Source organism: Pinus tabuliformis, chromosome 5_2 (genome assembly GCF_031772625.1).
Source record: "Pinus tabuliformis cultivar Carrire ecotype Pingquan chromosome 5_2, CPIR1, whole genome shotgun sequence".
Classification (NCBI taxonomy): domain Eukaryota; kingdom Viridiplantae; phylum Streptophyta; class Pinopsida; order Pinales; family Pinaceae; genus Pinus; species Pinus tabuliformis.
In genome coordinates, this window is record NC_142306.1 from 1,141,020,760 (window position 1) to 1,141,044,417 (window position 23,658).

General features: G+C 41.0%; 1 protein-coding gene across 1 annotated transcript in view; it reads right to left on the reverse strand.

The window, feature by feature from the left end:
* Positions 1 to 2,415: 2,415 nt before the first annotated feature.
* LOC149163210 (uncharacterized protein ycf36-like) overlaps positions 2,416 to 23,658 on the reverse strand; it is a 76,729-nt gene continuing 55,486 nt past the window's right edge. The window contains exons 3-4 of the mRNA XM_089435974.1: positions 2,938 to 2,994; positions 2,416 to 2,825 (exon numbers count right to left, since the gene is read on the reverse strand). Of these exons, the coding sequence (XP_089292100.1) occupies positions 2,586 to 2,825; positions 2,938 to 2,994 (297 nt within the window). The 3' untranslated portion in view covers positions 2,416 to 2,585. The remainder of the gene's footprint in view (positions 2,826 to 2,937; positions 2,995 to 23,658) is intronic.

Sequence of the window (23,658 nt, forward strand, 5' to 3'; positions counted from 1 at the left end):
TGTCGGGCTAACCACTAGCAGTTTCAACATCGGGGATTTGAATCAAGGACCAACCCCAGGTCACTTAGACCAATGTGACCGCGTGCCGAGGATAAAAGGGCCAAGCCCGCATGGGCGGGCCTAAGGCCTTAGCCCCGAGGCATATGGCCCCATATGACCAGTTTCTCCGCACTTTTTAGGCCTTGGCGGACTTTTCAACTGCCCAAATTTCGACATATTTGGAGCGAATAGTGGGGAAACTAGAAGAGGTCATAACTTCTCCAGTTTTCGACCAAATTAAGTGCAAAAAGAGGCTAGGTAGCCATTTTTGGACATTCAGGACTTATTGGAGTAGGTTTCAGAAGCATTTGAGCGTTGTAAACACATTTTTTTACACATTTGAGTATAATAGAGAAGTCGAAGCCATTGGAAGTTGGACCAAGGAGATGTAGCCCAAGAGGGGTGAACTCCTTCATCATGTTCCTGTTGTGATGTTTTTTTGGTGATGTTTTGTACATTTTTATGTTGATGTTCGGTCTCTTATTTATGTTAAAATTGCTCATAAAATTAACATAAAACCTCATTTTTCACTTGCAAAACTCATGAATCCTTAAGCACATGAATAGCATTTTGTTTCTAATCTGAGGAGGATCTTAGCACAACAAACTAATATTCTTAATCAGATCATTTATGCAACTCACTTGCTCATCTCTTAATTGCATCTCTCTCATTGGACATCTAATTTGGTTGCGTTGCTTTACTTTTCAAACACTACTTTGTTTTGCAAGCAATCTCTCAATAGTTAGTTGTCCATTCTTGCAATAATTAACTCACCTCCAACTTTTGTTGGTTGAAGTAGCAACTTAGGGATCCTTCCTCCCCTATTGACTCCTTATTCCAAGACCGAGGCCTTGGCAAAATAAGATTTAGGGAAGAAGTTCATTTGAAACTTGCTTTAGATCTTACAACTAACCAACTAACTTAATCTAAAACAAACCAAGAGCACTTCACTATATATTGCTTGGATTTACAATTCATTTGCTTCCTTAATCCAAAAAGTCTATTTAGTTTTGGAGCAATTGTGATTTATTTCAAGTACACTTATTTATTTTAATGCATTCACATCATAGGTATTGAGGATTTACTTTCCAAGTTTTACATGCTTTACTTCATCTCACTTGGATTATTTTGCTTTGCAAGTATCATATATATTGGCATTGGTCTATTTGTTTTATCTAGCAATATCTTGGATGGCCAGTGTTTTCATGCTTATGAAATTTATGTGTTGAATTTATTGGTTGCATTTAATATTGTGGCTATATCTTGATCTAATATCTTTAACTCCTAGGACTTAACTCATCTAGATTAATTAAGCTTTAGTATTTTTCATAGGGTCCACCCCCTTGGTTTTGCTAAGAGTTAACCTAAACAGAGGAGTTGAAATTGAGTGATATCAAGACTTGTCCCCAAGGTCACACCAAGTGGAGTTCGATATTTTATCCACAATAATCCCATGTGTGGATTAAGGCACAACACCCCACTCTAGGTGATGCATCCCCATGGAACACTGATGGTACATTTTATAACTACTTTTGATTTACATTATACCCTTAAGTCTTATGTTCTTATATCTATATATGTTATTTTATATCATAACAAGATGTCTAGCTTATTTCAAAAACATAATATAATAAAGTAACAAAATATACTTAACCTTGATTAGAAAAAGAAGAATAAACTCTATTGTAATATAAATTTGACTTGGTATTCATCCCATAACTAAAACACTTTGATTTAAAAAAAATCTATAAACATTTCTTCAAGCAAAGGAAATATCCAGTTTTGAACATTTCTCATGATTTCCTTTCATTTATGGTTTGCGAAGCATATGAGAGGAATACCTAGTATAAATACTATCAAAAAAATTGTCCCTTTGAAAGATCACATGCATTGGCTACATACACTTGATAATCCTCATTGTGCTTAAAGTTTGCATGACGCCACTTTTAGCTCTATAGTAAATAATTTCAAACAATAACCTTGGATAATAGTGCCGAAAATCTGAAGTACCTTAAACCCATAGATATTTGACCTAAAAAATGAGAAAATTAAACTACTATGAAGAGGGTGAGCTATCTAAATCATGTTTGTATGGTTGAAAGTTTAGATGAGACAAATTACTGCTACCTCAACAAATTAGTTCCCTCATTTGCTTCGTAGATTCAGAATTTGCTGCTTTTACCGAATTCGAGTCTTAAAGGTAGCCAAACTGAGCACCATGCAGCTCATTGGCTTTTCGTGTTGCAAGTGGGGTCAACAGTTCCCATAAATTACATTTTTATCAGTAGTATATAAGACCAGATGGCAACACTATATGCCACAGTGCAAACAACTCACATTGATAATTGTTTTTATATGCCATAATATTGCACAAGATCCATAAAAGGGATGTTCAATATTGTCTTGTATATTTAGAAGTTCAGCAAACACAGATATAGTTCAATGGCAACAGCAGAAAGAATAATTAATACTTAGTCAATTCAAAGTTGTGTACATATAATATACAAGTGTGAACTATAAAAGGACAAATATGCAACTCCAAATTCTCAATGGCAGTAATCATCGAGTTGGGATTCTTTGCCCTTGCTGTTGAATGCTTCCGGTTCAAACAATCTTGCTGATCCATCATCATATGATCTTTGTCCAAATGGCTCGTCTACTTCCACGGGAAGGGAGGAGGAACCTATATTAGGGCTTTTAAGAGTAATGAATATGAGAATAGATACAAACAAGGACATAGCTAATGATATTAGGGTAATTTTTACCCTATTCAGAATTGGCTTCACCTGCATAAGTGCAGAGGCAAACCATGAGTGATTATGTCTCAAATGAATTGCATGCTGCATCGTACAGAATGTCTTAAGATTATGAAATTTTCAAATTGAGTACAAAACTTACTGAATAAGAACCAAGTAGTCGATCTCGTGCAAGAACTTCAGGAGGTTTCACCCATACCTGTTTAGGAAAGAAAGATACAAAATGGAATGTCAATTAGGCTTCCTGAAAACAAGAAAAAACAAGACGTTTTCGTGCAGGATTGTAAACCATACTTTAAAATGCAAAGCATGTATTATGGGAATTTAAGATCGCGTAACATATCAGCAAATAAAGGATATCAGTTTATGAAATAGAGGTACAGTTATAGAGCAATGCATAAGGGATTCCACCCATCATATGCAAAAGGTGCCGCACATAACAAAATTTAGAATAGCAAGTATTTGAAAAAAAATAAACCATTTGGGAAGTCAACTCCACAAACAGCAATCAGTTTCTATTTACATAGAATGTTGAATGATTTTTAATAGTTCATAAATCAGACTATGATAACAGTTGGATATAAAATGAATGTCCATAACGCGTCTGTGAAGATGTCCTATCTGTTACAGGCAACTGGCAACCAACTCCCCAAAATCCCACAACTTTGACTTGGGGGCTAGCCAAAGTCTTTAAAGGCTTTCAGGAACCCAGTCTACCATGTCGAAGGCAGTTACAGAAATATCCAATGACAGTTTAGTTGTATAATTAAACTGTCATTGCACATTTCTCCTAGACTACTAAATATAAAGATAGTGTATTAAACTGTCATACTCTTATCAGAATAATACCCTATAGTGGTCTATAAGGAACTACTAGCCTTCCTCCCTCCTCTATTACCCTTAGTTCAGATGCCCAAAAAAACAGGTATGCTCATTTGAGTCTAGAGGATATGGAGGGAATGTTGTCAGTGTTTTTTGAAAACACCATGTCTCTATTTTTATCAAATTTAAGATGTACCGTTCATTAAAATTTGAGATGTCATATAATGTTTACATATGATCATTAAATTATAACCATAATCAAGAAAGGGTCTACCAACACTTCTCCGTGCTCCCCCTCCATGAGAATACTATGTTAGAGAAAGGGTCAACTGACCCTTCTCTCAGATCCCCATTATGCAAAAACTACATTGAAAAAGGGTTGGCCAACCCTTCTCTATGCCTCACCATCATTGCATACATACTCTCTCTGAACAACCACCCATTCTCAGATAAATACTAGAAAGACTGCAAAGAAAAATTTAAAAGGGAATTAGATTATTGTCCAAAATGAAACTATAGCTGGCACGATTGCATGCATACTCTCTTAAAAACCACCCACGCACAAATATATATTAGAAAGACTGCAGAGAAAAATTTGCGACGGAATTAAAAAGATTCATTGTGCTTTACCATTTCATTTAGCTCTTCTCATCAGAAAATAGTTAGATATAGAAAATGATACCATTTTCTGAAAATTTGAAGCTTCACGAGGACTAAAGAATTTGAAACAGTTGATCCAATTGAGGGATTAGTTGCACAGTAGCAACAGATAGATTGGACATTTTTATGAGATGTTGTAAAAAGGCTAGGGGCTATAGATTTTTCTGGAGATATTAATGAATTGCTCCTATCTGTTGGAATGTTCATGCATCTATTGTCACCAATAATTGACGGGTATGCTGATGGTAAGATTTTCTATTTTATTTGTATTTCAGCTAAAATCACAAATTTGTATGACTATTCACTAGTTTAGAAGATTGATGATTGAATCAAAGGTCATCGACTTCCACTCTGATGTTAGAGACGTAACATGAATGTAGCAATATCTCAAATAAAAGTATCTTCCTTTTTCTGTGTATTTGATCGAAACAAGTTGCAATTTTATTTGTCATATAACAAACAAAGAAACTTAAACTAGTGCATGCACTAATAAGAGGATCCGACGTAGATTCATGATAAAATTCTTGCAAAGCATGTAAAGAAGGATCATGACAAGAAATACAATGAGAAAGAAGATGTTCCAGTAAGATGTTGCAGGTTCAAGTCATGCCATGCCAAAACGCAGCTTCATCATTTTATTTGCATTTGCCCCTATATCTTTTCTCGTTTCTTTCATTGTTTACACTGCCAACTGTTCTATTTCTACTCATATATGTTCCAGTTGTTGCAGTTGCAGAATGAACAAGCACCATTTCATTGCAGCAATCAAACTGTAAGTTGACAAAGAATCCAATATGCCATGCATAAGTAAAACATATCTTAGTGCATCATCATTTCATTACTGAGTTGGTGCAAAGCAATGGGATCAAGCTCCTCATCTTTCCCTATCACAAAAATGTGCTGATCTTTCCCTATCAGATCAATTAGTGGATATTGAGTATTTTTTATGGCATGAAATGAAGGCTATCATTTAAAGCACACTCATCTTGTGTTGAATTTTCTAAGTCTATCCGTTAAAAAATTAATTTGTATTCTGCTGGTTTATTTCTTCTACTTGTTTAAATTCGAACAAGTTATTTAACACATTTAAATACCGAGATAAACACAATACAGTCACAACATCTACAGATCATCAAATGAAAGAAAACAAGCACACAAGTGACACCGTTATTTTTGGACAAATGTCCCCGAAAAAACCTAATGCGGGAAAACCGGTGCAGCGATTCAGAGGGTTATATTATTATGCAGTCTATCTGAGAACAACTGGCTGCCTAACCAACTCACCCGATAGAGAAAAATACACGGCAGCGATACCTCTATATCTGGAAACAAGTATCCAGAAAACCTGTCCCACGAAACCCTCTCCGGCACAACTTAAGCTCAGCGCTGGCCCTTCTGGGCTTTGCGTCAACCTTCTGCTGACCTGCGTCAACCCCAGGACCCTTTGCGTCAGCCTTCTGAGACATTGCACAGCGTCTGGGACCCTTTGCGTCACTCCAACAGCCTCTGCATGGATGATGCTGTCCCTTTAGCCTCTGCGCTGTCTCTGTTGGGCTTTGTGTAGCTTGGACTGGTTGTTGCTCTCGCTCTCTCTGTTTCTACGTGGGTCTCTCAGTATTGTCCCTGCCTCTCTGCATCGTACTCACTGCCCCTCACTGCTGATCACTTATTCAACTTCGCTTAGCAAGCCCGCTCTAACAAAAAGAATGACTGGTCACACTAGTGTGTTCTCCAAGTGACCCTCAAGCCTCCTCTTATACTTTTCCTGTTGGTTTGTCAACGACCGAGATTAAATCTCTAATCAACAGCTAAGATTAGATTAGGCTTGATCCACAACTGTTGGAACCTTTTAACCCAATGTTATATTAATACCCATTAATATTTTATTTTTCCTAAGTTTAGACTTAGGAACTCCATTAAAAATATTAATTATTTTAATATCTCCCAAACCGGGTACAGTCTGTCCAAACCATTTCTAGGTCTTGGAGATCTCATGTGCTTTAGTTTCTCCACCAATTTTCATGGCTAGATCACATCCGATGCTACCCCAAATCAACACTCCCTCTTAGCGAGGATTGTGCTCTAGTAATACTCCTCACTGAGCATTACTCTGATTATCTGGCACTGGTACCTGTGCTGATGCTAGGCCTCCCCGCCCAATATCCTCTGCACTGTTGCATCCTGTACTGCTGCCCATGGCCCTATCATTGCCACTGCTGCATCTGTACAGCAACTCCCTCTGCATTCGTGCTGTTGCTGGTCAATCCTCCCAACATTGCATCCCCCTCTCATCATGCTGCATCGTGCTATTGCATACTACTACTGCACTGCAACTCAGTTACTGAGAAGTAAGTAACTGATCCACCCAACTTTTGACATCCCTGTCAGGCTAGAAACACTCTCGATGTTGAAGCTCCCTCTGCCGCTAACAAGTTCTCCCTCTACTGATCTCTGCACTGTTGCAACAACTCCCTACATCTTGCACCGTTACACACCTCTCTGTGCCATCCTACACTGGTGCAACACTCCCGTGCCTCTCGCACTGTTGTAGCTTGCTAGCCTCGCACTGCCTGGGGACTCCTGCACTGTAGCACTCTTATGCCACTTCATCCGCATCCATCTCTACCTACATCCGCCAGTCTTGCTACTCCTCTTCGAGGCTCCCGTAGTAAGGTATAATCCAAGAGGTTGGGTACCTCAAGGATCCTGCCCCTCATCGCCTATAGTCCTCCTGACTACAACTCGATGTCTCCCCACTTCTTCTCAAGTGGCATATGATCACTCATGGCACAATCATCATCCTCCTCGACTTCTTTCTCCACCCTCGCTGGCGCTACCTTCGAGTCAGAAGCCTCTCCCTTACTCTTCTTCCTCGGACACTGGTTCGCATAGTGACCCAGTTCCCCACAATGGAAGCACTTGACCTTGGAGAAGTCCTTCTTCTTCCTCTTCTCCTGCTTTCTCGCAGATGCTAGAGCCACATCCTCTTCCTCTTCCTTCTTGATCCTGACCCCTTTTCTGCTACTCCCCGCCTTGGTCAGCCGTCTAATCTCTTCTTGATGAAGAGCCGCCCACAGTTCTTCCCAATCTGGAAGACTCGTCCTACCCAGTATGCTCTGGACAAATGTCTCCCAATCCTCGAAGACTGTGTTAAGTGCGGTCCTTACCATCAACTCCTGATCCGGCGTGGCCCCTATGGAAGTTAGCTAGTCACGAATCTCCTTCAAGGAAAACATCTCTGCTCTCCCTTCTGCATTTGGTATGACCTTAGCTGATTTTCCAAGAGCATCTTCCTCTGCACAGAACTATGCTGGTACAATGTCTTTAAAGTGTCCCACATCTCCTTTGTTGTTTCCTTCTCGACAATATGTGATACCACATGATCCTTGACCCCATCAAGGATGATGCACTTTGCCTTAGCCATTACCTCCTTGTACCTTTCATTAGTTACCGAGTCAACTGGGATAGCCATTACTCTCAAGGCGAAGCCCTTGATACGATGTCTGTCTAGAATGGACAAGATCCTGGCCTTCCAGACCACAAAGTTGGATGCTCCGTCCAGCTTGTCCTGATCTCTCAGTCCATTCATGGCCATCTCACTGCTCTTCTGTCAACTCCTCCGAGTCTCTCTACTTCCCACCTGGAAGTTCTCGGTTTGACTCCTGTTGAGTCTCTCTACTTCCCGTTTGGAAGTTCTCGGTTCGACTCCTGCTGAGTCTCTCTACTCCCGTCTGGAAGTTCTCTTCTGGACTCCCTCTGAGTCTCGATTTCCCTCCTGGAAATCCTTCTGCCAACTGTCAAGTTGCTCCTCTCCGATCATCTGTGCAACTGCAACACTGATCCGGATTCCTTGGCTAGAAATTTGCCTCGGCAACAACTCCCTCTACCTTGGTCTTGCCCTGTTAGGTATTGTTCTAACCACAATACCCCACCAGCTTCGCTTTGCAAAATACCCACAGCCTCCTATGCCCCGGCAACTAAAGGATTGAGCCTCTTGGCTCTGCGCAATCCCAAAACCAGCAAAACAACTCCCTCGGCCAACTGCGTCAGCCCACCTAGCCTCTGTGTGGCTCTGCGTGAACCTGTTTCTGCCCTATTCAGCCTCTGTGCTGCCTCTCTCTAGCCCAGACCGATGACGCAGTCCCTCTGCATCACTCCTTCCTCTGTCGCTTTCTGCAAGGATTAGCTCTATCACTCGGGACAACTGAATCTGCTGTGAATGCTCTGCTAAGCTGATGCCTTCAATTTTCCTGTGATCTGCAACCATGCTCTGATACCATGTTGAATTTTCTAAGTCTATCCGTTCGAAAATTAATCTGTATTCTACGGGTTTATTTCTTCTACTTGTTTAAATTCGAACAAGTTATTTAATACATTTAAATATCGAAATAAACACAATACAGTCACAACATCTACAGATCATCAACTGAAAGAAAACGAGCACACAAGTGACACCGTTATTTTTTGACAGATGTCCCCGGAAAAACCCAATGCGGGAAACTGGTGCAGCTATTCAGAGGGTTATATTATTATGCAGTCTACCTGAGTACAACTGGGTGTCTAACCGACTCACCTGACAGAGAAAAATACATGGCAACAATACCTCTATATCCGAAAACAGGTATTCAGAAAACCTATCCCACGAAACCCTCTCCAGCACAACTGAAGCTTAGTGTTGGCCCTTCTGACCTCTGCGTCAGCCTTCTGCTGACCTGTGTCAACCCCAGGACCCCTTACATCAGCCCTCTGAGGCACTGCACAACCTCTGGGACACTCTGCGTCACTCCAACAACCTCTGAATGGATGACGCAGTCCCTCTGGCCTCTGCATTGTCTCTGTTGGGCTCTGTGTAGCCTGGATTGGCTATTGCTCATGCTCTCTCTGCTTCTACGCCAGTCTCTCAGTATTGTCTCTGCCTCTCTTCCTCGTACTCACTGCCCCTTGATGAGCCCCAAAAATGGGTAATTATATGGGCTCATTCTGCCTCTTATTTCGACTTAATCCACCATTCTCATTAGTTTAATGCATGTTTTTGAATATGTTGATGCTAATAGAGTGAATTGGGTTAGTCACTTTGCCATGTAGTCTAATGAGTGTTTTATGCAGATTTTTTGGACAATTTTGGACAAAGACAAGGAATTTATGAGCAAATGGCAGCCAAACTCGAGGAAAACAGGGAAGAGGACTTGTGGAGGTGGTGTCTCCTTCATTAATGACCCCTTTCCTCGAATCCTCCATCAGCAACTCGGAGCACAAAGGCCCACATTGATGATTCCAAGGGGCAGCCGAGCAAGTCAAGTAGGATTGTTGTTTATCTTCAGTTCTAGGAAGTCGAGTTCCTTGATTTTAGGAGGACTGTTGGAAGCAATGTTGCACGAAGCGGGGACGAAGCGGGGAGCGTCATTTTCCAAAAATCTAGGAAGAAAAGCGTCTACTATATATATATATATATTATATTTTTTTGCATTTATATTCAAAACAAACATCCCAAACAGACGGAAGCGTCCTGGAAGCATCCAAAACAAGCGGAAGCGTCCAAAACAGGCAGAAGCACGCTTCCGAATTTTGGAAGCACGCTTCCAAGGACGCTTCCTGGACGCATCCGCACGGGACGCACTTTGGGCCTTGGAACTGGGGGGGACGCTTCTTGCAACTATGGTTGGAAGTCCCCATTTGTATAAATAAGAAGGCTTCGAGCCTCAATAGGTTAGCCAGTTCTTAGTAGATTTTCGCACTTTTGTGCAGCACATTGGTCAGCTTATTTTCGAGTTCTTTTTTAGAACAGTTTATGTGATGTAACTGCTATTTTTTGATAAATGAAGATGAAACAGTTTTTGAGCTAGCACTGATCTCTTTCAGAGGGCTGAAGCTCTTGGGTTAGGGCCTAACCCAAGTTGCCCAGCACCTTCTTTATGTATTTATATGTTTTCTTGCTTCCATTCATGAGTTAATTTCTGTGCATAGATTCATTTTGCTTTGTTAGAATAGGTTGCTTTTGATGGTTAGCATAGTCGTTTTTGTTTCAGTTGTTCAAGTTGTTAGAAAATTATATATTACGGAGCAATGGAACACATAAAATATTGCAGAAATATAAACACAGAAAACGCATAAAACAAGAGAGACACAGATATACGTGGTTCACCCAGTTTGGGCTACATCCACGGAGAAACAACCAGTCCTTCTTTTTATATTATCTAGCAAACTGAAGAGATACAACCTATAGCAGATCCGCTGTAACACCCTCTTCGCTCTCAATCTCCTCTCTCTTTCTCACTCAGAATACAGATCTACATAGACGCAATACAATTCCCTCATATATAGTGAGGGGTTGCCTTCTAGGGCAAAAAACCCTAAATTAAACATAACTTCTACCGTCAGATCTCCACCTAATGAACAGCCCAGATTGACTAGAAATTACTATACTTTTACAAGGCAATTTTACATCTATTCTTAGCTTCGGGGGCGCTACCCCCAAAACCCCCCGCCAGGGGGGGGCTCCCCAAAGGTCGCAGCCGCCCACCCTGGACCCCCCTGCAGTGAATATTTTACAAGCGGCGTTGCCACCCCATTTCAAACTGGGGTCCAATGCAGTGATACCTTTGAATATAGAAGATAATCAGGCTTCACACCCAACAATCTCCTACTTGGAGACTGATTAGAGCAACTCCACCGCTACTTCATTTGCTGGACAGTGACTCCTCTTTGGACCTGGTTGTTTCTCATCTTCTTCATCATACTTGAAGACCAATTGAAACTGAGCATATTCTCAGTTTCTCCCTAGTTACAACTTTTGTTAGCATATCTGCAAGATTCTGGCCAGTGTGTATCCTTTCCAGCTTCAACTCTCCATTTTCCGGTCCTGGAATGAAATGCTGAGTTCTTTGCAAGATGAATGGCACTTTGGTTATCATTGTATAACGTGCCCATATCATGCTTCTTACCCAATTCACCCATAAACCTTTGTAGCCAAATCATTTCTTTACTAACCTCTGTAGCAGCAACATACTCTGCTTCTGTTGTTGAAAGTGCAACAACACTTTGGATTTTTGAAACCCAACTGACAGTTGTTCCACTTACAGTAAATACATATCTTGTTTTGCTCCTCCTGTTATCTCTATCGCCTGCCATATCTGCATCAACATATCCCTGTAGAGAAATGTTTGAACCACCAAAGCATAATGCTTGATTTGTGGTACCTTTCAAATATCTGAGAATCCATTTCACTGCCATCCAATGTTCTTTTCCTGGATTGTTCATGTACCTGCTTACAACTCCCACTGCATGTGCAATATCAGACCTTGTGCAGACCATTGGATACATTAAGCTTCCAACTGTTGATGCATATGGAACTTTAGACATATAATCCATGTCTTCTTGGGTATTTGGGCACAATTCCTTACTAAGTTTAAAATGGCTAGCAAAAGGTGTATTAACTGGTTTTGCATTGTGCATATTAAATCTTTTCAACACCTTTTGTATGTACTCATTCTGAGACAATGTTAGTTTGCGATTTTTTCTATCTCTAGTTATTCTCATACCAAGGATTTGTTTTGTAGCTCCCAAATCCTTCATTGCAAATGAATTTGCCAATTTTCTTTTGAGCACATTTATTTCCTACATGTTAGACCCTGCAACAAGCATGTCATCTACATACAATAACAATATAATATCGCTGCCATCATTTTGTTTTTTCAGATAAATACAATGATCACAGTGACATCTAGTATAATCTTGTTCAGACATAAACTTGTCAAATTTTAGATATCACTGCCTTGGAGCCTGTTTTAAGCCATACAAGCTCTTCTTCAACTTGCACACTAGTTTCTCCTTCTCTTTTACCTCATATCTTTGTGGCTACTACATATATATCTCTTCCTCCAAAACCCCATGGAGAAAGGTTGTCTTTACTTCTAACTGCTCAAGATGCAAATCTTCAGCTGCTACTAAACTTAGAATAGTTCTAATTGAAGTCATTTTAACAACAGAAGAAAATATTTCATCAAAATCAATACCTTTCTTCTGTGCAAACCCCTTCACCACAAATCTAGCTTTGTACCTCTGTTTTCCTCCATCTTCTTCCTTCAGCCTATAAACCCATTTATTCTGCAATGTAGTTTTACCTGCAGGCAACCTGACTAAGTCCCAAGTCTGGTTATGCATTAAGAGTCCATCTCTTCTTCCATGGTTAGCTCCCACTTCTTCCTGCTTTCAACCTGCATTGCTTCTTCATAACATTCGGGTTCACCAGACTCAATCAACAATAAATAATATAATGAAGGAGAGTATCGTTCAGGGGGTCTACTTATCCTGGTAGATCTTCTAACACCACTTTCAGGTGTTTGGGGTCCCTGTTGCTGTTGTGGTGGTTGTTGTTGTTGTGGTTATTGATTATTATTATTTTCAGGCACCTTTACTTTTTCAATGATCTCATCAAGAACTATGTATTCCTTGTTTTCTTTTTCTTGTTTCTTTTTCTGCAACTGATTCTTATACAAGACCTTTTCATTGAATATTACATCTCTGCTCCTAATGATTTTGTGATTTTCATAATCATATAAGCGATAACCAAAATCATTAACACCAAATCCAATAAAAGTACATTTCTTTGATTTTGCCTCAAGCTTTGTTCTATTTTCTTTATTAATATGGACAAAGGCCTCACAACCAAAAGGCTTTAAAAATGAGTAGTTTACCTTTTTATCTGTCCATGCTTCCTCTGGAACACCACCATCCAAGGAACTTGAAGGCCCTCTGTTTATTAGATAAACAACAGTATCTATAGCATCTACCAAAATTGTAAAGGCAATCCTGCATGCAATCTCATGCACCTTGCACGCTCCATGATTGTTCTGTTCATCCTTTCTGACACACCATTTTCTTGTGGTGTTCTTGGAACTGTCTTCTCTCTGCGAATTCCATGCTCTGAACAGTACCTATCAAACTCGTTGCTGCAATATTCACCTCCATTGTCTTATCTGAGACACTTCAATTTCTTTCCTATCTCAATCTCAACCAAAGCTTTCCATTTCTTGAAAGTATCAAATACATCAGATTTATTCTTAATACAATAAATCCAAGTTTTTCTAGTTGCATCATCAATAAAAGTAACATAAGAATGAGAGCCACCGAGAGATGATACTTGAGCAGTCCCCATACATCTGTATGCACAAGCTCTAATTTTTCGCTCTTCTTTTCTTCCCCAACTCTGAGAAATCTAACTCTTTTGTTTTCCATAAATGCAATTCTCACAGAAGTCCAAATCAACATTCTTCAAACCCGGCAACAAATTCCTTGAGTGAAGGATCTTCATCCTCTTCTCACTCATGTGTCCAAGCCTATGATGCCATAATGCTGCATCTACTCCTTTGGAAGTTAAAACATTAACAGAGTTACAAATACCATTGCATAAATACAATGTACCAACCTTGTCGCCTTTTGCTATTACTAGGGCTCCTTTGGTGACCTTCCAAGCTCTATCTGTGAAAGTTGTCACACAACCTTCACCGCCTAACTGCCCTGTTGAAATCAAATTTTTCTTCAGATCTAGAACATGCCTTACCTCCTTTAGTAGCCATTAGTTCCCATTCTGTTGTTTTACAAGAACCTTACCCATTCCAACAATTTTACAGGGTTTATCATCACCCAAACAGACTTGTCCAAAATCTGCTTGAACATAGTCATGAAAGTATTTCTTATCAGGTGTGGCATGGAATGAGGCCCCTGAATCTACCACCCAGGAATCAGTAATATTTTTGAAGGAAAGAATTAAAGCATCTTGTAACACCTCACCTGTCACATTTGCTTCATGATTGTTTTCTTGTTGTGCATCTCCTTCTTTTCCCTTCCGAGATCTACAGTCTTTCTTTAGATGTCCTTTCTTTCCACATTTCCAGCAGACTATCCCCGATCTGGACTTGTATCTGCCTTTCCTTGATTTACTGCGATATCCTGAGCTCTTTCCTCTTTCCATTTTTCTTCCCCTAGAATCTACACTCAAAGCATTACCCGATGTCTCACCGGAGCTTTTCCATCGCATTTCCTTGCTAAGGATAGCACCGACAACATCATCAAACTTTAAAGTACTAGATCCAGAAACAGAGTTACTAATGGCCATTACTAAACCATTCCAACTTTCTGGCAATGAGCACAAGAATAACAGAGATCTAACTTCATCATCAAAGTTTACCCCTACAGAACTTAACTGACTTGTAACAATATTAAAATCATTTAAATGGTCTGCAATAGATCCACCTTCCGACATCTTCATATTAAATAAATGCTTCATAAGAAATACCTTATTTGAGGTCGAGAGTTTTTCATATAGTTTCGCCAACGCCTTAATCAAACCCTCTGTCGTTGTTTCCTTCGAAATGTTGAAGACAACCGACGTTGCGAGGCACAACCATACTGTTCTGAGTGCCTTTCTCTCGAGAAGGTTCCATTCTTCATCTATCATACCTGTTGGCATCTTTGTTTTTCTGCCCAATGGTAGGTATAGATCTTTCTGATACAGATAATCTTTCATCTACATCTTCCACAACGAGAAGTTTTGGCCGTTAAGTTTCTCGACCTTAAACTTACCATCTTCCGCCATTGCTCCCACTCGAACCAGGAATCCTTCTCTCCTGTGAGTTTTTCAGCCAAAAAGACCTTCGGCTCCGATACCAGTTGTTAGAAAATTATATATTACGGAGCAATGGAACACATAAAATATTGCAGAAATATAAACACAGAAAACGCATAAAACAAGGGAGACACAGATATACATGGTTCACCCAGTTTGGGCTACACGTCCACAGAGAAACAACAAGTCCTTACTTTTATATTATCCAACAAACTAAAGAGATACAACCTACAGCAGATCCGCTGTAACACCCTCTTCGCTCTTAATCTCCTCTCTCTTTCTCACTCAGAATACAGATCTGCATAGACGCAATACAATTCCCTCATATATAGTGAGGATTTGCCTTCTAGGGCAAAAAACCCTAAATTAAACATAACTTCTACCATCAGATCTCTGCCTAATGAACAGCCCAGATTGACTAGAAATTACTATACTTTTACAAGGAAATTTTACATCTATTCTTAGCTTCAGAGGCGCTACCCCCGAAACCCCCCGCCAGGGGGGGGCTCCCCAAAGGTCGCAGTCGCCCCCCCTGCAGCAAATATTTTACGGGCGGCATTTCGAACTGGGGTCCAATGCGGCAATACCTGTCAATACAGAAGATAATAAGGCTTCACACCCAACACAAGTCGCTGAAGTGACAAAATAAGATTCAAAAAGGCCACAACAAACCCTGATCTCCTTTCTCCCTTCTTGGGACTATGATTTGAGGTCAAGGCACTACTGCTGCCACCAAAAACACGGTTTTTGCTCTTCCATGCAACTGCTAGTGTGATAACTTGATTTGGAAAAGTTGATATTGGTTCAAATTCACTTGCTTAGATCATTTCCTGTTCATTTACCATAGTTCTCTCGCATGCTTTTCTGTTCACAAGGTACTATTTAGCATTTTCTGTTTATAGATCAGAAATTAGGTCAAGATAGAAAAAGCTCTGTTTTCATGGTATAGTAGTTCTTCCTTTGATCAGTTTTTGTGCAGATCTATTGCAGGACCTTCCAGCTCACCATCCATCCATGCAATAGCCAGCACCAGCTCACTCCTCATAGATTTCCCAGCTCATTCGCAAAATTTCGCCAATTTGCCCTAATTTTTGTGTTTTTCCATAAAAGCTATTTCCTTGCCATTTGAACAAATCCAACCATCACGTTCATCCCTGATCTTTTTTGACAAATTCTAGACACCTCAACACCTTCATCCAGCCTTCATTTATTTTTTCCATCATTTTTCCACCTTCAAAACTCCAAAAACAGCTTTCGGCCTCCTCCTATAGATCCTCCTGTAGAACCTCCTGTAGATTCCCTGCAACCTCCTACAGAATTTCCTGTGAGTGATTTTTTGAAGTCTGATCGCAATAGAAGTCTTCAGAAGAGTACTAGGGGCTTCTTAGGACCCCTCTACACCTTCTTCACCATCTGCAAAAGCCAACTCCATCTTCCTTTGCCACCAAACCTCTATACAGTCATAACCAGATAAATCGCAAGCATAATAATTCCACATAAAAACACTCAAAAATACAAAAAGATGATTTCTTCTCATTTCTTTTCAAAAGTAGCTTGAATAAATGCAATTTACCTTTTCAGTAGTCAATGGCACTCATTTCATCAGTTTCCATCTCTGTTCTTGCAAAAGTAGGGTTAATAGGTAAATTAGGGTTTGCGTTACATTTCAGTTTTCCTCAATGTTGCACGAAGCGGGAGCGAAGCGGAAGCGCGGAAGCGGGAGCGCGGAAGCGTCATTTTCCAAAAATCTAGGAAGCGAAGCGTCCGCGGAAGCGTCTGCTATATATATATATATTTTTTTATATTTTTTTGCATTTATACTCAAAACAAACATCCCAAATACCAAATTAATTGTAGAAGACATGAAAACATGCATATTTTTGCATAAATCAAGATAGATATGGCATCCATGATTCCATTGTAGTTACTAGTATGTACAACAATCATCTATATTCTAGCTATTACAAACATACATCAAATTTTTAAGCATATTATAAAACATAAAACATTTAAGCATATTATAAAACATAAAACATAGAGCATATTATGATTTATCTAGCAAGTGAGCAACTGTCAACATTTGTCATGTCCAAAATTCAAATAATAATGTTTACAAAATATGTCACTTGGTCACCGCCAAGCCAAAAAGGTTCAAAATTCAAATTCACAAGTCTACAAGTCTAATGAGTAATCTATGACAAAAAGTAGTAGATTGTGAATATATCTACTAATCTCTCCTCCTTCCACCACGAATAGAACGTGATGGCGGGCCTCCACGTGGTGGCAATGAAGAAGATGGTCCCTGTGTAAGTCGTGGCACTGAAACTGATGAAGAAGAACCCCCTGCTATTGGTGTTGAACCATGGAACCTAGGAACCAAGGGACCAGATGGGGGTGGGGGTGGTGGCATATCAACACGGTCATCATCATCCTAGAATCGCTCAAAAAATTCATGCAAAAAAAAAAAAACACTAGTTAACAAAAAAATTAGAAACATGAATTAGAGAAATGCTTTATAAGGGAAAATTGGAAAATTCATACCACAATGGACATACCTGGATAAGAGAATCCTCTAATTGCTCTAGTCGCAACACTCCATCCTCCAAATTGGGCTCCTCTGGATTCTTGTCCCAAATCAACAAGTCTTTATTAGACTTTGCATCTTCACAGTAATGGGACAACAATCGCAAGTTGTAATGAACATAAACCAAGCTCTCTGCCCAGTCTAAATTCAACCTGTTCCTTTTAACACTGTGGATGAAAGAATAAGAGCTCCAACACCTCTCTGCAGAAGAAGTGTTTACCACCTGTGATAGCACCCGCAATGCCAAACTCTGTAGAAGTGGAGTACCCCCTCCATGCATGTTCCACCACTCAAGAGCAGAAAAAGTCTCTCGATCTTGAATTGCATGCATGGTCCCAAATGGACCAGTGTTGAGCGTATAGTTGCTCACCTGTCTCCGTACCAATGCAGCCTCCTCCTCATCAGGGATTAATTTACTCAATGCAGCCATATATTTTTCGTGAACCTCTCTATCTTGGTGTGGTTTTTTCCTGCTTCCCCCCCCAGGTGCTGGTGTTGAAAGCCATGATGGATGATAGTATTTAGGTGTCAAAACATATGCTAATGCATGCAATGGAATATTTAGCATTTCCCATCGGTTTTGCACCTCTACACGAATATAATTGTACAAGGTGGTATCTCTAGGCTCAACAATGTCTTTAATCTGCCCCAACATGCTATCCATTTGCTCATACACCTCCCCAATTACTGGTCGATCTGAATCTGCAAACTTGATCATGTAATAAATTGGTTTGGTGAATTGCAAAACATATTTAACCTGTGACCAAAAGTAACTGTCAAGAACAGTGTCCTTGACTGCATTAGCACCATCTGTGTCAGTGTTAATTTCATCCCATGTTTCAGCACACACCAGATTAGTTAAAGCTTGTCTCACCCTCGCTAGCCGCCTAAAGGTGAGGTAATAACTAGCAAATCTTGTCTTTGCAATTTTAAGCAATTGCAACTTGGAGTAAGTGCCATAGAAGTAGTTTACCCTTGTATGCCCTGTGATGAATTTAATGAGCTGCTTCCCTTTCCTGTAAACCTCAGCAATCCACCCACAATCTTTGTGTTTCACAATATCATGCATCAAAAGGTTCAATGTGTGAACCAGGCACCTAGACCAAAAGATGTGTGGATGAGTACGCTCAATAATTTTTCCTGCTGCCTTACAATTTGTTGCATTATCTGTGATCACTTGAACCACATTATTCGGACCAACATCTTTGATTGATTTCAATAGGAGATCTGCAATGTTTTGTGCAGTTGCACTGATGGAGGAGGAGTCATGACATGCAATAAATACTGCACCACTAGAAGAAACACCAAGAACATTTATCAAATGTTGGTTTCTAATATTTGTCCACCCATCTGATACAATGGATACCCCAGAATCCACCCACTCATGTGTAAAACGTGTCAAAGCTCTTTGAACCTTAGCTTTTTCTCTTTCTAATAACACTGTTCTAGCTTTCTCATAGTTGGGGGCCTTGTATCCTTTTGGGGCTTCATTGATGGCCTTTACCATGTCATGCCAATAGGGAGAGCGAAGCACATTGAATGGTACACCGCAAGCACAAAGAAAACGGACTATCTTTCCATCCACATCATCCCTCCCAGCAACATTAAGGAAATCCCCTATTGTTCTTCTACCTCCAGAGGTTGCAGAAGTACCATGAGGAGATGGGCAACTACCAAATTTAGAGGTTGCACTTGATTCAGAATGAGTTTTTTGTTTCTTGTTTTTTTTTTGTGCAGCCATCTCTATTTGGATGTATTTTCTTCTTTCTTCAGTTGAAATGTTTGGGCAAATTTGTACCCCCACAGAACCCTTTTTTTCATCACTGTCCAGCACCCCACAAAGATGCCTCCTCAGACGGGTATATGAACCCGTATATGGTTTTCCTCCATGACAACCATGAGGGCACACAAATTTGTAAGATCCACCACCCTTTCCCCCATCAAGTTTGGTCACATAGTTCCACAAGGGTGTTGATGTACCTTTCCCATCTTGTGCTTCAGTGTCCCCTTCAAGTTCATCCCCTTCCTCTTCAAACCCTTCCTCCTCATCATACATTGGGTCACTACTATTAGGACCAAGTTCATCCCCTTCCTCTTCCCCTCTATTCCTCACCCTTGCCATCATTAAAACCAAGAGTGGAATGATACATAGAAGCCAAAAGAACACCATCTTGGAATATGGATATAGGTGGTGGACAACCTGTAAATAAAGGAGCAAGTAGAAACAATGGGAAAGAGTAGGAGAGGGAGGAGAAAAATACAATTTTTTTTTCAAAAAAACAAGGGAGTTTGGGGTTTGAACTTACCTCTTTAGCTCTTGTAGATGAAGTCCTCCAAGCTCTTGCTCCAAGCTCCTCCTCCTTCTCCTAGCTCCTCCTTCTTCACTCCTCCAAGCTCTCCTCTCTTCTCCTCTCCTTTCCTCTCTTCTCTTCTCCTCTCCTCTCTTCTCTTCTCCAACTCTCATAAACTCAAAGTGAGAAAATGAGGAATGAATGGGAGCTTTATGCTTTTCATTCCTCACCTAAACTCACCCTAACCCACCCCCTCATTGCAAGTTAAGTTAACTTTTAAAAAAAATTAAAAAAAATTGAAGTTTCATTCCTTGCCCGCGCGGATTTTTCCGGAAGCGCTCGTGAAGCGTGCGCTTCCGGGCCCGAAGCGTGGCGCTTCCGGAGGCCCGAAGCGCGCTTCGGGGGCAACGCTTCCTAAAAACCAGGAATCGCTCAAAAAACTAGGAATCGCGCTTCGGCAAAAATGGAATCGCGCTTCGGCTGGCGCTTCCGGAACGCTTCCGTATGGGACGCGATTCCGGCCTAGGATCCGGGGGGGGGGCGCTTCCTGCAACTATGGTTTTCCTTCTCTTTCTGCAAGTAGAATAGCCTCTTTAGAGTTAGTTTCCTTTCATCACAGTTAAAAGCTTCTTCTGAGAATTCATAGAAGTTGGCTTAAGCTCCTAACGAACTTGCGTCAGCCTGCAGTAAAAGCTAGTACTTGTGCATACAGCACCGTCGCTTCCAAGTTTGTTACGAACTACCGGGTTGATAAAAGTAAAGTAGGGAGCCCCAAGAGTTGCAGCATTATTGCTGCAATACTGGTGCTCACCACCTTTTTGGCGCCGTTGCCGGGGAAGCGTCAGAGTATTTTGTGATTACTATTTTTCTTCTATTTTCTACTGCAACATTCTACTAAGTAGTTTATTTCAGCAAAAGTAGAGTAGTTTCATTTCAATTCTGCAATTTCATTTCAGCAAGCGTAGATTAGGCATTTCCTGCTTTCATTTCAATTCTGCAATTTCATTTCAGCAAGAGTAGATTAGGCATTTCGTGCTTTCATTTCAATTCTGCAATTTCATTTCAGCAAAATAGATCAGTGATTTCCTGCTTTCATTTCAATTCTGCAATTTCCATTTCAGCAAAATAGATTAGTCATTTCCTTGCTTTCATTTTAATTCTGCAATTTCATTTCAGCAAGTTCATTTCAGTTAGTTGTAGTTTGTTGTTCAATCCATTTCAATTTTGCAGGTACAAGCAAAAAAAAAACAAAAATCACCCAAAAAGAGATTTCCTTTCATGCCTCGTAGGAACAGAAACAATTCAGGAAAATTCCTACCCAACACCCCCACCACATCACTAAGTCACCCTTCTCTCTTCTTTGGTGGCAATGATCCAGAAGAACCTATGGGTGAACCTCCAAAGATATACGAAGATCCTATAACAGAAGAAGAGCAAGAAACCATTCCTCCTGAGACTATGGCTGAAAGCAGAAACGTTAGAGGAAATGGGGAAATAATAGAGGGTGTCTTTTCTATTCGAGAGACCAATGGGGACACAAAAATGAAAAACATAAGTCCTTCAGCCTTACCTCACTTCCATGGATTGACTACCGAAGATCCTAATACCTTCTTGTTTGAATTTGTTGTTCTCTGTCGAACCTGTGACTATGCAGAAGACGAGCAAAAATTGAAACTGTTTCCTTCTACCCTCAAGGATGCAGCATTGCGCTGGTTCATGGGATTACCTGGAAACAGTATCACAACTTGGCCTCAGATGCAACAAGCCTTTAACAACAAATACCGGGACTACTGTAGGTCAAAAGATACCAAGGAAGAAATCTTCCGAATGACCATGGGAAGTGATGAATCTTTAGAAGACTATGAAGAGAGGTTTCAGCTCAATTATAAAAGGGCCAAGTGCACACTTGACCCCGAATATCTGAAGTTGGTCTTGCTCAGAGGAGTCCCTGAAGACCTTCTAGATACCCTCCATTTGCTGGCTGGGGGAGACATATACCAACTACCTTATGATGACATAAAGATTGTGTTTAGAAACCATTCTAGGGCAGCCAGAAAGAGAGGTAGGGGGAGTCAACCTTTACCCAGTACACCCTTATCTAGTTCATCCCTTATAAGCGATCTTGAGAATCGGCTGGAAGATTTCTGAGAATCGGCTGGAAGATTTCAAGAGCGAGATGAGGCAGACTCTTGCCATGCAAATGGATACCTTGCATATCAAAAGGAAACAAGAGGAAGCCGAGAGGGCTTTGGCCATCTTTTGTCCCAGGTGCACTAGAAAGCATCCTAGGAACGAATGTCCATTGCACTCTATAGAAGTGTGTTCAGTCTGTGAAGAAGACCATCCTACGAATCAGTGCCCTTCCTTGCCCAGAATTAAAGCTGCATATCAGGGGGCCGAAGGAGCCACTGAACCACTCTATTTCATGAACCAAAGGAGGCCACATGGACCCAGACCTTACCAGCAGGGAATGCAAGGGACATCCCAGACCTATTACAACCCCAATCAAGCCACTTCCATGCCTTCTTGGGGTCCCCCTGCTCATCCTTCCTAGTCCACACCCCCTCCTTGGTCATATCCATCTCAATACCATGCTCAACCAGTTGCTCCTCCATTTCACTCTTATGCTCAGCCACAACCTCAGTGGAATGCACCTCATCAGGGGTGGAGGCCCCAGTACAACTCTCCTCCCGCTCTTTTGCCTCCACCACCTACTCAACCACAACCATTGCCTCCTGCTCCACCAAGGCAACCCCAAATACCTGCTCAACCGAACCCGAACCCCAATAACAGACAGGCCCAACAAGTATATACTAGAGAAACATCATGCCCGACCTATGTTGTGGAGATTCAGGAGATTAACCTACGATCTGGGAAGGTTCTCCCAGATAGCCAACCTCCTCCTAAGGAGGATGAGAAAGAAAAACAGGAAAGTGAACCGAAAGCCATTCCACCCTTTCCTTAGAGACTAATTGGAACCACACAACTGACCCCTAAAAAAACTGAACTTCTGGGAGAATTGAAACAGTTATGTGTAAAGATACCACTTCTCCAAGCCATAAAAGATGTGCCTATATACAACAAGATGATCAAGGAGAAGTGCTTCAGGCACCCAGGCAGGTGCAGGAGAGATGCTCCAACTATCAATGTCATAGGACAATTGTCCGACCTAATGTTGGGACAGGTAATCTGTCTGAAATATCTAGACCCTAGGAGTCCTGTAGTCGATGTCCACATCAATGGCACCGTAATCACCCATAACTTGATTAATCTAGGGGTTGCCATCAATGTGATGACCAAGGACACTATGCTCAAGCTCAACCTTCAGGGTTCCCTGAGAAAGACCACAACAGTACTGCAGCTAGCAGACTGCTCCACCGTGACCCCTGAGGGGATTGTGGAAGATGTAATGGTCTCTATTGATTCTTGGGAGTACCCTGCTGATTTCCTGGTTCTCCAGCCAAAGGCAAAGCTCACTGGGTATCCTCTCATCCTGGGAAGACCCTGGTTGGCTACTGCGGATGCCTACATCAGTTGTCGAGCTGGGAACATGACAATCAAGAATGGGCATATGTCCAAACAGCTAGTCCTATATCCTCCTGCCCAACCTCTGTTAGAACATGATTTACCTCTCTGGTTGGAGGAGGAAGATGAGGATGAAGTCTATTCCGCACCATTGTGTACAGTAGAAGCTACCATGGGGGCCCACAAACTGAGGATGATCTTATTGAAAACTTGATTCAGAATCCACCCCCCAGTGTGTTGCCATTAGAAGAGCTGGTGGAAGAAACCCAAGCCAATGCTTTAGTTGATCTCTGTGTGGCTGATCCGACCTCTCTCCGAGTTAAGAATGTGGAATTTGGCCCAGAGAGAACCTTAAAG